This window comes from Pipistrellus kuhlii, unplaced genomic scaffold (assembly GCF_014108245.1).
Source record: "Pipistrellus kuhlii isolate mPipKuh1 unplaced genomic scaffold, mPipKuh1.p scaffold_m20_p_13, whole genome shotgun sequence".
Classification (NCBI taxonomy): Eukaryota; Metazoa; Chordata; class Mammalia; order Chiroptera; family Vespertilionidae; genus Pipistrellus; species Pipistrellus kuhlii.
Genome location: NW_023425438.1, coordinates 4,355,479 through 4,369,136, shown reverse-complemented (window position 1 = coordinate 4,369,136; position 13,658 = coordinate 4,355,479). Strand labels below are relative to the sequence as shown.

At 55.1% G+C, this 13,658-nt stretch overlaps 1 protein-coding gene across 1 annotated transcript; it reads right to left on the bottom strand.

Moving 5' to 3' along the window:
- Positions 1-4,266: 4,266 nt before the first annotated feature.
- Positions 4,267-11,368, bottom strand: LOC118717735 (b(0,+)-type amino acid transporter 1-like). Its single transcript, XM_045580491.1, has 6 exons — positions 10,616-11,368; positions 8,461-8,594; positions 7,947-8,076; positions 6,834-6,958; positions 5,085-5,172; positions 4,267-4,570 (listed from the first exon to the last, which is right to left on the bottom strand). The coding sequence occupies exons 1-6, from the start codon at positions 11,366-11,368 to the stop codon at positions 4,337-4,339; spliced, it is 1,464 nt and encodes a 487-aa protein (XP_045436447.1). The 3' UTR covers positions 4,267-4,336.
- Positions 11,369-13,658: the final 2,290 nt, after the last annotated feature.

Below are 13,658 nucleotides of genomic sequence, written 5' to 3'. Positions count from 1 at the left end.
TCCAAGCTCCCAACCCACAGGTGCCTCCAGTGTTCCAGCCCCCAGGCTGGAGGAGATGCCTGTACCCCACCCTCCTCCCTGGACCGGGGCTCAGACCAGACACAGAACCCCCGATCTGGTTTGGCAAGAGGAGGAGTGTCTCTACAAGTCATCAAGGTCCCCAGAAGTGGGCGAGGTGTTGGGTGGGTGGATTCCCGTGCCAGGGGTTCTGAGATAGTGAGGAACTAGAACTGAGGGAGGTGTGGGGCTGAGATTCCCCCCTCCCCCCCCCCCCCCCCCGTGTTTACTGGGCCCTGTGGGAGCACAGGACAGAAAATTAAACCCTGGCCCACGGGAAGCCACTGCCTGCTTCGCCAGCTCTGCCACTCCCTTGCCGCTTAGCAAATCACTTCACTGCTTTAAACCTCAGTTCGCCTTCTGAGAAATAACAAGAGGAGACTGCCCCTCCCTGCCTGCCTGCCTGCCTGCCTCCTCCAGCTAGTATAGAATCAATTTCCTATGCAAGGGTTTTGTAAACTCTTAAGTTGCTATTTCGGTCACCAGGGTGAGAAACCAGACATGAACCAGATGAGGGCAAAGAGGAATGTGCTGGCTGAGTCTCAAGACCCAGGACAGGGACAGGAAGTGCTGCCCTACTCTCTCACCCAGCAGCTCTCCGCAACCAGCATCTTTCTCTGTCCGTCTGGCTTCTCCCACAGCCTGGAGCATCTCCCAGCTTCACCTGCCAACAGGAGCTCCCCTCATCTATTAGCACCAACTTGAAAAATCCCAGAGGAGGTTCTCATTGATCCCACTTGGGTCACGTGCCCACCTGTGGATGTGGGGTACTATGTTTAGCAGCCTTTTCTAGAACTCTGGGAGGCTCAGTTCCTCCAAAGAAAAGAGGTATTATCCTAGATAGAAGTAATGGGATGGGAAGGTATCTACAGTGGAGGTAGGGTTTGATATTAGTATTATTACCACCACTGGCATCAGTATAAGTTGGCCACATTTTCCTAATTCCCATTATCCTTGGGTAAAATAGTGGCTAAGGCCTAGGCCAGTGGTCGGCAAACTGCAGTTCTTTGGCTGGTTGAGTGTGGCTCTTCCACAAAATACCCACAGCCTGGGCAAGTCTATTCTGAAGAAGTGGCATTAGAAGAAGTTTAAGTTTAGAAATTAGGCTCTCAAAAGAAATTTCAATCATTGTACTGTTGATGTTTGGCTCTGTTGACTAACGAGTTTGCCGACCACTGGCCTAGGGTCTGGATTGTAGACTTTCTGAATTCAATTCTGGCTCTTCCACTTTCTGCCTGTGTGAAATGAGGCAAGGTGCTTAACCTCTCTGTGCCTCAGGGAATATATTTGTAAAGATTGAAAGAGTTGATACACGTGGAATGTGAAGAATCCCACCTGGTACCAGCCTGGTGTTCAATAAATGCTAAGGATGTTATTGTCAGAGAAAAACTGGCAGTGCCTGGGCACCCTGGCAGGAGAGAGAGCCAGCAGCCAGAGCATCCTCCTCACTTACTCCCCAGCTTTCTCCCAGAGATCGGGGTTCAGCAAAAACTTAGTGAGCCGTGTTGGGTGGTTAGCCCCAAGAACGCCACAAGTTGCTTTCAAAGTTTCTCTCCTCTAGAAGCTCACGGCCACGTGAGGGAGGCAGACTTACAAAGAGAGGCTTCCCTGCAAGGTGGCTTGTGCTGGTTCGAAGTGGACTCCGGGTTCTATGGGAAAGGAAGGCAGGCACCGGGCCCAGAGGCAGCTGCCTGGAGGAAACCACACCTGAGCTAAGCCCCAGAGGATGGCTAAGCGCTGGCCACGCCTGGAAAGGGCCCTGTGCTCGCTAGTGCTCACGCTATTGTGTCTCCCTCCAGACCCACGCCAGCGGGTTCCTGGGAGGTCCTATCAGCTTCTCCCCCCAGCAGGAGCCCATCAGCCTGAAAGCGTCAGGTGACCGTGCCCGCTCTCTCCAGCCTCCGAGGAGGGCAGCCACAGGAAGGCAACTGACAAAGAGCAGGGGCTGAACGGCAGGGGTGGGAACAGGAAGAGGAGGGACAGAGGGGCAGGGAACCCAGCAAACCAGTGGGAAGGTAGCCTCAGAAAGGTCCCCAGGGGTCAACAGGCAAGGTCAAGTGTTTAGATGGCCTTCATGTCCATCACTTAGTACCAGAAACGAGCAGCTGGGAATAGGAGCCTGCCCCAGGACCGTTCAAAAATAAGACTCCAGCCAAAACCGGTTTGGCTCAATGGATAGAGCGTCGGCTTGCAGACTCAAGGGTCCCGGGTTTGATTCCGGTCAACGGCATGTACCTTGGTTGTGGGCACATCCCCAGTAGGGGGTGTGCAGGAGGCACCTGATCGATGTTCCTCTCTCATCGATGTTTCTAACTTTCTATCTCTCTGCCTTCCTCTCTGTAAAAAATTAATAAAATATATTTTAAAAATAAATAAATAAGACCCCAGGCTCTGGGAAGTGGGTCCCAGCAGCAGGGCCTGTGCCCAGGGGAATTACGGTGCAAGACAGGGAAACAAAGCCCTCAAACAGCCCTCAGCCACCCGCGAACTGGTGGTTTGTTGAGACACCACCCAGGCCAGACCCAAGGCCAAGACGCTGAGTGCGGTGGGTCAGGAGAGGAGGTGGCTCTGGGCACAGGAGGTGGTGAGTGTGTCCCACACAGCAAAGGAGCTGGCTCTCCTCTGACCAGGCCCCACCCCTACGGTAAGAGGCGGGTTCTTTAAGAGCTTCTCTGTGTAGCTCCCTCCCGATGCTGCAGCCTGGGGCGTGAGTGTTGTGACCGGATACCGCAGGAAGTGAGCACACGTGTACATGTGGTGGGCGGGGACAGTGTGGAAGCAGGCCTGGTGGGTCTCCATGTGGTTGGTCACTCCCTTGAACAGCTTAGTTCCGGCATGGAAAACTGTCTTCAGCACTCTATTCACTTCCAAGGCTCCTGTTTCCCTGCTACTCCTAGGTGTGCATCTCAGCCCTAATGGTGTTTAAGCTCCATTTAGGCAAAAACCGCGCCTGATTATGGCCACAGGAAAGTCCTACAGCATTTCCAGCTGAACACAGTAAGATGCCTCCTTGCCTCCAGCGCCCCTCCTCCCCACTTCCCCATTTCCATGAACCACGACATGAACACTAGGTCAGCTGGGTTCGGACTCTGAGTCATGGCCGACCTCGCCTCCTCACCCACAACCAGGAAGCAGGCCAGCCCTCCCTTGCAGTGACCTCAGACCCATCCACGCCCCTCAGACCTGTGCTGCCCACCCTCCACCCCCACCCCATCCTTACCCTCCGGTTCCCTGGAGAGCCGCTCTCAGCACAAGGAGCCAGATCACCTTCTGGAGCACCCGCTCCCCTCCAAGGCTGCAGTGCACTCCAGCCCCAGTGCTCACCCAGGGCCCCCCTTCCCTGAGCCAAATGGCCCTCGCTTGGCCCTATCCCTCCTCCCTGAACCTCCCAGTCAGCCCCCATCCTACTCTCACAACAGGCCGGCCAGGGGGACGGCCAGTGTGGGAGCGTGAAGCTTGGTGATGCTGCCTTTAGAAGGAGCTGGTTGCCCCTGGAGATGGGCTGGAATCTCCCCCAGTTGGAGGCTCACACTCAGGAGGCCACGCCCTGGGCTGGGATGATTAACAGTGGGGAGTGCACCAGACCAATGGCTCTCACCCAGAGAGGGGGCTCCTGCAGCAGGTCCCCACACAAAGGCAGTAACTCAGGCTGGCCCCGCCCCCTCTGTCCCTCACTCAACCCCAGGGCCTGTGGGACAGGCCTGTGCCAGTGAGAAGGGAGAGCGAGGCTGGTGCCTTCTCTGCCAAGTGGCTCTTTCCACCCCATTGGTGTCTCACCATCGAAGGATTTCTCTGCCTTTTCATCTTCGAGCAGATCAGCTGGCGTAGGTGAAACGCTGATCTGATGGCCGCTAATGGGAAACTAGCTCTAACGATGCCGTTTACTCTTGTATTCAGTGCATCTGTGAGGTCCTGGGCTGAAGGAGCAGTTCTCAGAGAAGGTGAAAGAGAGGGAGAGGGAGAGGGAGAGGGGAACACTGTGCTGAGTGCTTAACCCAAAACTCCACAACGCCGTGTCCGGGCACTTTAGGAGCTTGTTAGAATTATGCTCACGCAGTCCACCTACAGAGGCTGGCCAGAGCAGACCTGCCCAGCCCATTAGCCAATTTTTTTAAATTTAAATTCTTTATTGTTGAAAGGATTACATGCCCTCTTTTCCCACCATTAGCCTCTCCCCAGCCACTCTTCCCCATCCTCCACCCCTGCACATGTCCCGCCCCCTCTTCTGTCCGTGTCCTTAGGTTATGCTTATATGCTTGCATACAAGTCCTGTGGCTGACTAGTCGATGTTTTTAGTGGCTGGAGCAACTTCCAGCAGCAGCTGGAGATGCAGGGTGGCCGTCTGCAAACATTTGGGCTGGTGCTGGAAGTAGACAAACAGGAAGTAGACCAGGAATCCGCTGAGCAGGAACAGGAAGACATAGAGGAACTCCATCTGCGGGTGGTCGATGATGGGGGCCAGCACCAGGTAGAGAGAAGCAAGGAGCACAACGACGGGGACAGCGGTGGGGACCTGCAAGGGGCAGAGCCCTGGGTGAGGAAGAGGAGCCTGGGAGGTGGCATGTGGTCCCTGGGCTCTGCGCCTCCTGCCTGCCTGCCTGTTGCTTCCACCTGCCACCAGCTCCTCTCCTCCAGGCCATGATATGGAAATGATATGATACCTTGCCTGGCCAGGGAAGTCACCTGCTGGGCCACAGAGGGTCCTCCAGGGAGCAGAAGCTTTGGGACCAGCCCAGTCCCCTCTGTGCTCTGAGTCCAGCTGTGTGTGTGCCTCCTCCTGCACTGATCTCCCACTATCCTCCCGCGGGGTCCTCCGCAGGAGAAGTGACTCCCCAGCGAGCAGAATCAATGCCGTGTGAGTCAGATGTCCTCACCCCCACCCAGGAAATAGAGAAATTGTCTACCAGAGATGACAGTGGCCACCCCTTACCCTCTCCCTCTGGGTCCTGAAAGAGGCTGTGGTCCAACGACCGGCCTCACACAGCAGCCTCGGGTTGAAAAAGTCCTGTGTGTCCCCCACCATCTACCTTGTAAGGGCGGGGCAGGTTCTTCTTCTTCATCCGCAAGTACAGGAGGCAGCTGACGGTGGTTCCGTAGGTGACCCAGGCCAGGAAGCTGAAAGGCAGACTTGAGTCACTCACAACCAGGCCCTGCCACAGGCTGGCCTCCCAGGCACAAAGCTGGGGCAGAAGGACAAGCTCATCCAGGGCCTTGCAGCCGCCTCCAGCTCCCCTGATCCATGAAGACAAAGGCAGACGGCAAGGCGGGGGCACTGAGGACAAGGATGCCCTGGAGGGTCAACATTAGCCCATTCCGCCTCCTTCACCTCCTGGTACAAAGGGGCACCACCCCACCACGTGGTTCCTGATCAAGCTCTGGCTGCCCCTGACTGGGCAGAGGAGGACAGCTTTCACGGGGAGGGAGGAGTGTCTGTGTTTTCCAAAGGAGAGTCTGATGGCATCTCAGGGACCCGCACCGTCATAGCCGATCCCCCCACCCAGACAAATCCTGGCTTCTGCTTTCCCAGTGTCAGTCATTGAGTGGCTGGAGTAGGTCTGATGAAAACACCATCTAGCCTTGGAGGCAGGGTCCAGACCAGGCCATCCCTTTAGGCGGTCAAGACCAGAGATGTTGGGTCCTAGCTGAGAGGCAGTGGATTCCTAGCGTCCTCACTCTGGGCTGGGACATTCTCAGTCACACTCCCCCGTCTCAGTCTGAAGACCCCCTAGGGTCACCATAGATTTGATTTTATTCTCAACAGAGAATGATTTTTTTTCTCTCGTAGGGAAAAAAAAATAAGAAAAACCATGTCTGTTACTTAATGTTCTGAAGAAAGTCCCATCAGGCACTGCATATCCTGTTCCCAAAATGTATTACACTTATGACAATGAAAGGAGGGACATGTGGTGCTTGAAAAAATTACCCTGAGGACTCCCACTGCATACAGACCTGCCCATAAGCCAGCTGCAAGTGAGGCTACCAACTTACACCTGGCCAGCACAACAGCCCCTCATTTCTGCCCCAGGGGAGGTGATAAAGGGGAGATCATCTCCCCACTCTGCTGCAATCACTGTGCTTGCCCGTGGGTCTGCCCTGAGTTCAATAGAGACATGTTGGGGCAGAGTCCAGGATGCCGATCAGACTCCAAAGGAAAAACCACAGCAGAACCAAGGGCTGTGATCGTGTGAATAAAGCCTGAATGGTGACATTCTAGAGCAGTGGTCGGCAAACTCATTAGTCAACAGAGCCAAATATCAACAGTACAATGATTGAAATTTCTTTTGAGAGCCACATTTTTTAAACTTAAACTTCTTCTAACGTCTCTTCTTCAAAACAGACTCGCCCAGGCCATGGTATTTTGTGGAAGAGCCACACTCAACGGGCCAAAGAGCCGCATGTGGCTCACGAGCCGTGGTTTGCCGACCACGGGGTTAGAGGAACAGAAATAAAAATAAAACTGAGAAAGACAACACAAGCCTTTAACTTGCCTCTCTCTCGACCTCCTGTTTCATCTGTCTCATTGAATTTTTGTAAACAGAGCACGAGAAGAGAGAGCCACGTTTAATTTGGAAACATAACTGGAGGAGAATGGCTGAAATGTGTGTGCCTGGGCTCCCAGAAATAAGTGTGTGTGGATATTTATAGTGGAGATCTCACACACACACACACGGAACTTCCCGTGTGTGCATGTATGTAGTTATGTGCATAGGTACAAGTATGAGTGTGTACACATAGGGCCCACCAGATCCTCGGCCTGGGAGGACCGTCTCACTTGCCTGAAGAAGTTCACGATGTTGCTGAAGTTCCCTGGGATGACAAGGACCAACGTTGCCGCCGTGGTGAACGCCAGAGCAGGAGTGGGTGTGAGGCGACGGGCGTGAACCATGGAGAGAAGTTGGGGCTGAGGGGGGGAGCCAAGCCAGGTGTCAGGCACTCGGGGAGCCACAGTGGCATCTGCCTGGGGAAGCTGCCAGTCCTCCTCCCTGCCAAACTCACTCTGGACACCAATGTGCCCAACCTAACATTCCCCCGTTTCCAGAGGTGGGTCTGTGGCTTCCAGAGGTGGGTCTGTGGCTCGCCTGGGGTGACCAGGCTCAGGGTGCAGGTTGGAGGGGCCTGTCCCCACAGACCAGCGAAGACCCAAAGAGCTTAGCATGTGGGGTGGGAGTGTGGAGGCTGAAGCAGGTGCCTGGCCAGGTCTTTTGACTTTCTGCTGCTCAGCCTAGGACAGGAAGAGGGACAGGCATGGGTTTGGGGGAGATGGAGAAGGATGGAGGAGAGGGCAGGACACGTGTGCCTGGAGCATGGAGAGGGATGGTGGGTTATTGTTGGTAAACTGTTTTATTGTTCAGCAAACACTCAGTCTCCATCTCCCCACATCTGGGGGAGAAATAGTTTCCCACCCATTGATGTTGGGTTTGGCCAATGAAACGTGAGCAGGAGTAGAGACTCTATATGTGATCATGTGATTGGCTTGATGTCATGAGCCCCTGCCAGCTGCTGTGACAAGACCTGCCCCAGGACTCACATTTGGGATGAGAAGGTCCAAGCACAAGCCCAGCCTGATCCACCAACTGGAGGCAACATGAACGGTTGGTGGTTGTAAGCCTTTGAGATGCGGGGGTTGTCTGCTATTCAGCATGATTGCAGCAAAGCTCACAGAGCATCCGAGAGGGCCCCAGCGGAGTGGCCGGAGGGTACACTGTAGGTCTACTCCTGTGACCCAGCATGGTGACCCTCCAAAGCCGAAGTGAAGGGACTGGAGTTCCGATGCAGATACACCGAGAAAGGGGGCTGTGTCTAGAAGGCAAGTCCTGCTTCGGGCTCCCTGCTAAGCTCCCAGCAGGAGAAAGCTCAGCTTGCAGCCCTTCCCAGACCGCCTCGCTCACCATGTGGCCTTCTCTTGCAGCCACGTAGCATACACGGCTTCCGCTGAAGAACGTCCCGTGGGCAGAGCCAAATGTCGAGAGAGCCACAGCCAACGGCACCAGCCAGGCCCAGGCCCCCAGAACCTGGTTCCTAGGAGACAGAGGGGTCAGGGGAAGAACTCCAGCAGCAGCCTGGGAGACTGTCACAGGCCCCATCTGGAAACCGAGCGAGCGAGACAACCGAGTGAGTTGCTTTTAATTCTTTGATGTAATATATATAATTGATTTTCAGAGAGAAAGGGAGAGGGAGACAGAGATAGAAACATCACTGATGAGAGTCATTGAGTGGCTCCTCTTGCACGCCCCCTACGGGGGGTTGAGCCCAGACCAGAAATCAAACCGTGACCTCCTGGTTCATAGGTTGTCGCTCAACCACTGAGCCACGCCAGCCGGGCAGATGAAGTTCTAACAGCCATGGGGCACTATCCTCCCCCATCCTGGCGTCTGCCCGGCTGCCCAGAAACCCGTCACTCACCCCCAGCTCACGGCCATGGCGTCAGTGGAGAGGATTTCGTTGGGTGACAACACTAGCAGGTAGCTGATGTTGACCAGGATGTACAGGCCCGTGACCAGGGGGATGGCGATCATCAGCGCCCACACCAGGTTCTGCTGTATAGTCAGAGTTAGGAGGCCATGTGTTAGCCCGTGAGCACAGCACTGAGCTCATCCCGGCTGCAGGGCAGGTGCCAGGGCCTGGGACCACACAGGCCACGTGTCCCTCCCCCATGAGCTCAGAGACCCACCGCATGGGCACACACACAGGCATATGCACTGAGTCCAGCCCTTCCTCTCAGTACCAAGCAGCACCCAGGACATGTTACTGACACTTACAATGTGACATGAAACCCAGCCCAAACCTATAAACTCATTAGTCAACAGAGCCAAATATCAACAGTACAACGACTGAAATTTCTTTTGAGAGCCAAATTTTTTAAACTTCTTCTAATACCACTTCTTCAAAATAGATTCTCCCAGGCTGTGGTATTTTGTGGAAGAGCCACACTCAAGGGGCCAAAGAGCCTCATGTGACTCGCGAGCCGCGGTTTGCTGACCACGGTCCTATGAGCTGGGTCCTCCCATCTCCTTTCTAGTTCTAAAACCAGAGAATCTGAGGGCCAAGAACTTGCCCCAGCCACAGAGTACACATAGCAACTAATCCTCATGATCCCAGTCCTGGAAATATGGCTCTGCTGGGCCTTGTGAGGCAGAGTCCTGGGTGCCCCCTCTTGTGGGCCTCATAGTAGGGTGCCCTCCGCGGGTGAGCACCCACCATGCCTGACCCAGCCCCGTGCCAAGTCAGAGGTTGTGCTTCTGAACTTGACTCATCCCAGACAGCCCACCCACCAGCTAATGAGCTGTGACAGCTGCAGAGTCCTACAGGTTTCTGGCAAAGACGCAAGAACAGAGATTTCATTCTCAAGTACCTTAATCTCCCACTCAAACCCTGTGGACCAAAGCCTGCCTGCGGTTTGCTTTTGTAAATAAACTTGTCTTAGGATGCAGCCATTTATTCACTTATGACCCCTCACAGCGTCTCCCATACCCCTACCCAGAGGGTCTTTGCTGAGAGCTGACAGCCCTCATGGCCCTAAAGCCAATCTAGGACAGAAAGGGGATGACTGACCACTTCATCCTGTAAGAACTTAAAACTCCTGCCGGGAACAAGAAAACGAATAGCATCCTGAGCAAATGTATGGATAGCCTCAGCTCCCCCACCACCTGGAGACTCCAAGTGTTCCACATGCTTCCCGGGAGGCAGGGGGGTGGGGTGGGGGCCTGCAGACCCACCCCCACCAGGCAGTGACCAGCCCGCCCACGGTTCTCAGGTGGCTGAGCCAGGCAGGACTGGCCCACTCTCCTGTCCCAAACCATGCCGCTGTGCCCTATGGTGGCCCCCGAGGCAAGCACAAATGAAGTGTGTACTACTCTGTTCCAGAGAGAGCAGCCCAAGAGATAACAAGCTGAGCCATCAAGCATGGCCTCCTGCTAGCGCTATGACCTCAATATCACGTCTCTGTTCTAAGCCTTGGTTTTCCTTCCCCAAAGAAAAATGGGATGCTAATGCCTACCTCTCAGGGCAGCAATATGAGACCATGGGAATGATACTGCTTACTAGAGAAGTGATTATTATCCTATATAATAAAAGCCTAATGTGCTAAAGTGTCTGGTCATCTGGTCATCCGTTCAACCAACCAATCAAAGTGTAATATGCTAATGATATGCTAAGGCCACTCAACCACTCACTATGACGTGCACTGACCACCAGAAGGCAGACACTCTGACCAATAGATTAGCTTGCTGCTGGGTTGAGTCCAACCGATCAGGACTGAGCAAGACAGGCCAGACATGTCCTGGAGCCCTCCTGCAGTCCCTTCTTGGCTAGCCAACCTCCCACATCCCTCCCTGGCCCTGATTGTGCACCAGACCTCTAGTTTCTATATAATTCCATAAACTAATCAGAGTGGACAGTGGCTGGCATTTCATTCTCATGAGTAGAGGTAGGCCGCCCCTGTTTTCAACCAGTGTTTCATGGTTTTAGCTCAAAGGACAATCATGGAAACTGCTGATGCTCAGACTTTACCCACCCCCCTCCCCACCCCCGCCTGCCCCAAGCAGTCTCATGGACTCACTTGTGGGTTCTTGAGCTCCTCCAGCACATAGTTGAGGGTATTCCAGCCATCGAAGCACCACAGGCCCTGGTAGAAGGCCATGCTGATGTGGCCGGTCTGCTGCGTGGTGTTGTGGAAGGCGGACAGCAGGGCCTCGGGGCGGCCTCGCCCCTGGCCCAGCACCACCACGCCGCCCGCCACGATGACCAGCAAGGAGAACACCTTGGCCACCGTGCACACGTCGTTCAGCTGGGTGGCCAGCCTCGAGCTCCAGCAGTTCACGGCCAGCAGCAGCAGGATGCAGGTGACAGCCATGCCCTTGAGCACCGCCTGGGGCAGGGCGGAGCAGCTGGGGTAGAAGGGGGCCACGGCGTACTCGGCGAAGCTCAGGGCGATGGCCGCGATGGAGGCGGGGCGGCCCACCAGCACGAACGTGTAGATGACCAGGAAGGCTGGCAAGGAGCCGAAGGTGTGGAGGATGTAAGCGTACTCCCCGCCGGATTCGGGAACCAGGGCCCCCAGCTCGGCGAAGCACAGGGCGCTCAGAGTGGCCAGGAGACCACAGGCTGCCCAGACCACGAGACTGGCCCCCGGGCTGCCCATATAGACCAGGATCCCCTGCGGTGACATGAAGATGCCAGAGCCCACCATGCTGCCGACGATCAGGGACACGCCACTCCACAGGCCGATCTCCCTCCTCAGCCTCAGCCCCCCAGCGCCCCGCTCCGGACCTGCCACCTGCTCGCCGCCATCTCTCTCCCGACCTCTCTCCATCGCAGAGCCTCAGGGTCGCTGTGTGCGCTTGAGCAGAGGCAGATGCCCTGATACCTGTGTGCCCGCCCTATGGGCTCCCTGCAGCGGTTAATGATTGCAGCGCGTGGGGAGTCTTGGCCAGAGGCCAGAGAGCCAGAGCATGGTGTTTAGAAGGTTCCAAGCCTTCAATGATCTACCAGCCCCCGTCCAGCTCAGAGCCCAGGACAGGCATTGCAGGAGCTGTGTGTCCATGAAGCCCAGGAAAGGTTAAGGAAGGGGAGGGGGGGCGGGGATTTTAGCAGAAATCCCTGATGGCCAAGTCCACAGCAGTAACAGTTAGATGAGCGCTCTGTGCCCAAAACCTGATTGCTGAGCAATGGCTCACACAGGCCTGGAATCTCTACACGTCTTTCATCAGACAAGCACTAAAGTCCCCTTTCCCCAAGTTTCCAATGAAAGCTGCACCAGCCCTTCTCCGAAGAACTGAGATGGTGGAAAAAGGGGGTCCGAATAGTGCAGGGCAAAGCTTGTTCCGCCAGCACAGTGGTTAGCAAATTCATTCGTCCACAGAGCCAAATATCAACAGGACAACGATTGAAATGTCTTTTGAGAGTCCCATTTTTTAAACTTAAACTTCTTCTAATGCCATTTCTTCAAAATAGACTCCCTTCTTTCTCTAAAATCAACCAATAGATTTTAAAATATATATATTTTATTGATTTTTTTTTTTTTTTTTTTTTTTTTTTTTACAGAGAGGAAGGGAGAGATAGAGAGAGCTAGAAACATCGATGAGAGAGAAACATCGACCAGCTGACGTGGCCTGTCTGAGGGTTCTGAAATCCCAGCACTCCTAGGCCTGGCTCCTCACACCTCCCCTTGACCAGGGCTGCTCTCTGAACCCAGAGGAGCCGAGGCCGCCCCTTAAGTGATCAAAGCTCTGAAGCTGGCCTATGGGCTAGGTTTGGGGAGAGAAGGGAAGGGTTTCAGCTGGGACCTGACTCCAGGCAAGCATTCTGATCCCCAACCCAGCATGCCCCCTCCCCAACCAGGTTATTTCATTCTTTCCCCCCTTCCCTTGGAAAAACTTAGTCTTTCGTGGCCTGACCATGTGATGGACTTGTGGTCGGTCACAATGAGCTTTCGGGGGTGTGTGGGGACTCACACCCCGGTGGCCAGGCCTACCTGGGGCTTCCTGGCAAGGTAGACCGGAAAAACTTGCACCAGGCCTTGGACACTCTGGCATCATTAAAACCTGTTATTTCCAGAAAAACTCCTTTTAAGAAAACCCTGGGACACATGTGGTGGGAATAAGATCCAGCCCCAACTGCTTGTGGCTCTGTGACCTGCCACCCCATGAACCAGCAGAGGAAAGGAATTGTCCATTCAGAGGTCTTGAGTACGACCTGGCCTGTCTGTCCCCATATTCAAGGCAGAGACAGCTGGCCCCTCTGCCCCTGTGCTTCAGAGCAGGCAAAGGAGCAGCAGTGCCCGCGCTCTCGCCTGAGCATGCCTTTCCCACCGCACAAGAGCCCTGCAAGTGCTGGCCTGACTCTTGGGGGAGGAGCCCTGAGAGCTCAGGTATTCTTGGTGTTTGTCCCCTTCACGCCCCCCCATCACCACCACCACCACCACTATCACACACCACACACACACACACACACACACACACACACACACACACGGGCAGAGCACAGGCAGAGGCTCAGAGTGGATGCCAGGGCCTGGACTGTGAGCTACTGCCCTCTAATGGTCAGAGGGAGAGAAGGAGAGAGAACTGGACAGAGAAGGGAAAGACAGAGAGAGGAGGAGAGGGGCTGAGAGGCCCCAGAGCAAAGGCCTGGGAGAGCGGGTGGAGGAGGGAGGAGGAGGGAGATGAAGGGAGATACCTCCCCCGTGAGCATCTCCCTCCCCTGGGGAGCGCCAGTCCTCAGCCCGCAGTCCCTATTTCCACTGGGTTTGCACGTCGGCCACTCAGAGGTCCTCCAGGTTGTGTGCGATCAGGGCCCTCACGCATCTCAGAGAGCTGCAATGGAGTTGGGGATTCCCCTGCTTTTTGCTGATCTTATCCAGATGCCTCCGCTTTCGAGACCCTCTGAGGACCAGCTGCCGGCGAATCAGCTCAGATTCCATCTCTCTGACGCCAACTGCCCCATTGGTCCCTCTGACTTCCCCTCCGCTTTAACCTTTTTGGCTTATTCTGTATTTCTGGCCTTCACCTTCCTCCAGACCTACACACCCACTGCCCAGGGGATACCCACCTGCCTCGCCCTTAGACCGGTGGCCAGCAAACCGAGGCTCGCGAGGCACATGC

Excerpts from the sequence above, each read along its gene's own strand:
- LOC118717735 (XM_045580491.1), bottom strand. The coding sequence starts at position 11,368 with ATGGAGAGAGGTCGGGAGAGAGATGGCGGCGAGCAGGTGGCAGGTCCG. Across the intron at positions 8,077-8,460 it reads GCCATGGCCGTGAGCTGGGG|GAACCAGGTTCTGGGGGCCT; the intron begins GTGAGTGACGGG and ends TCTGTCTCCTAG. Across the intron at positions 5,173-6,833 it reads AACATCGTGAACTTCTTCAG|CTTCCTGGCCTGGGTCACCT; the intron begins GCAAGTGAGACG and ends TCTGCCTTTCAG.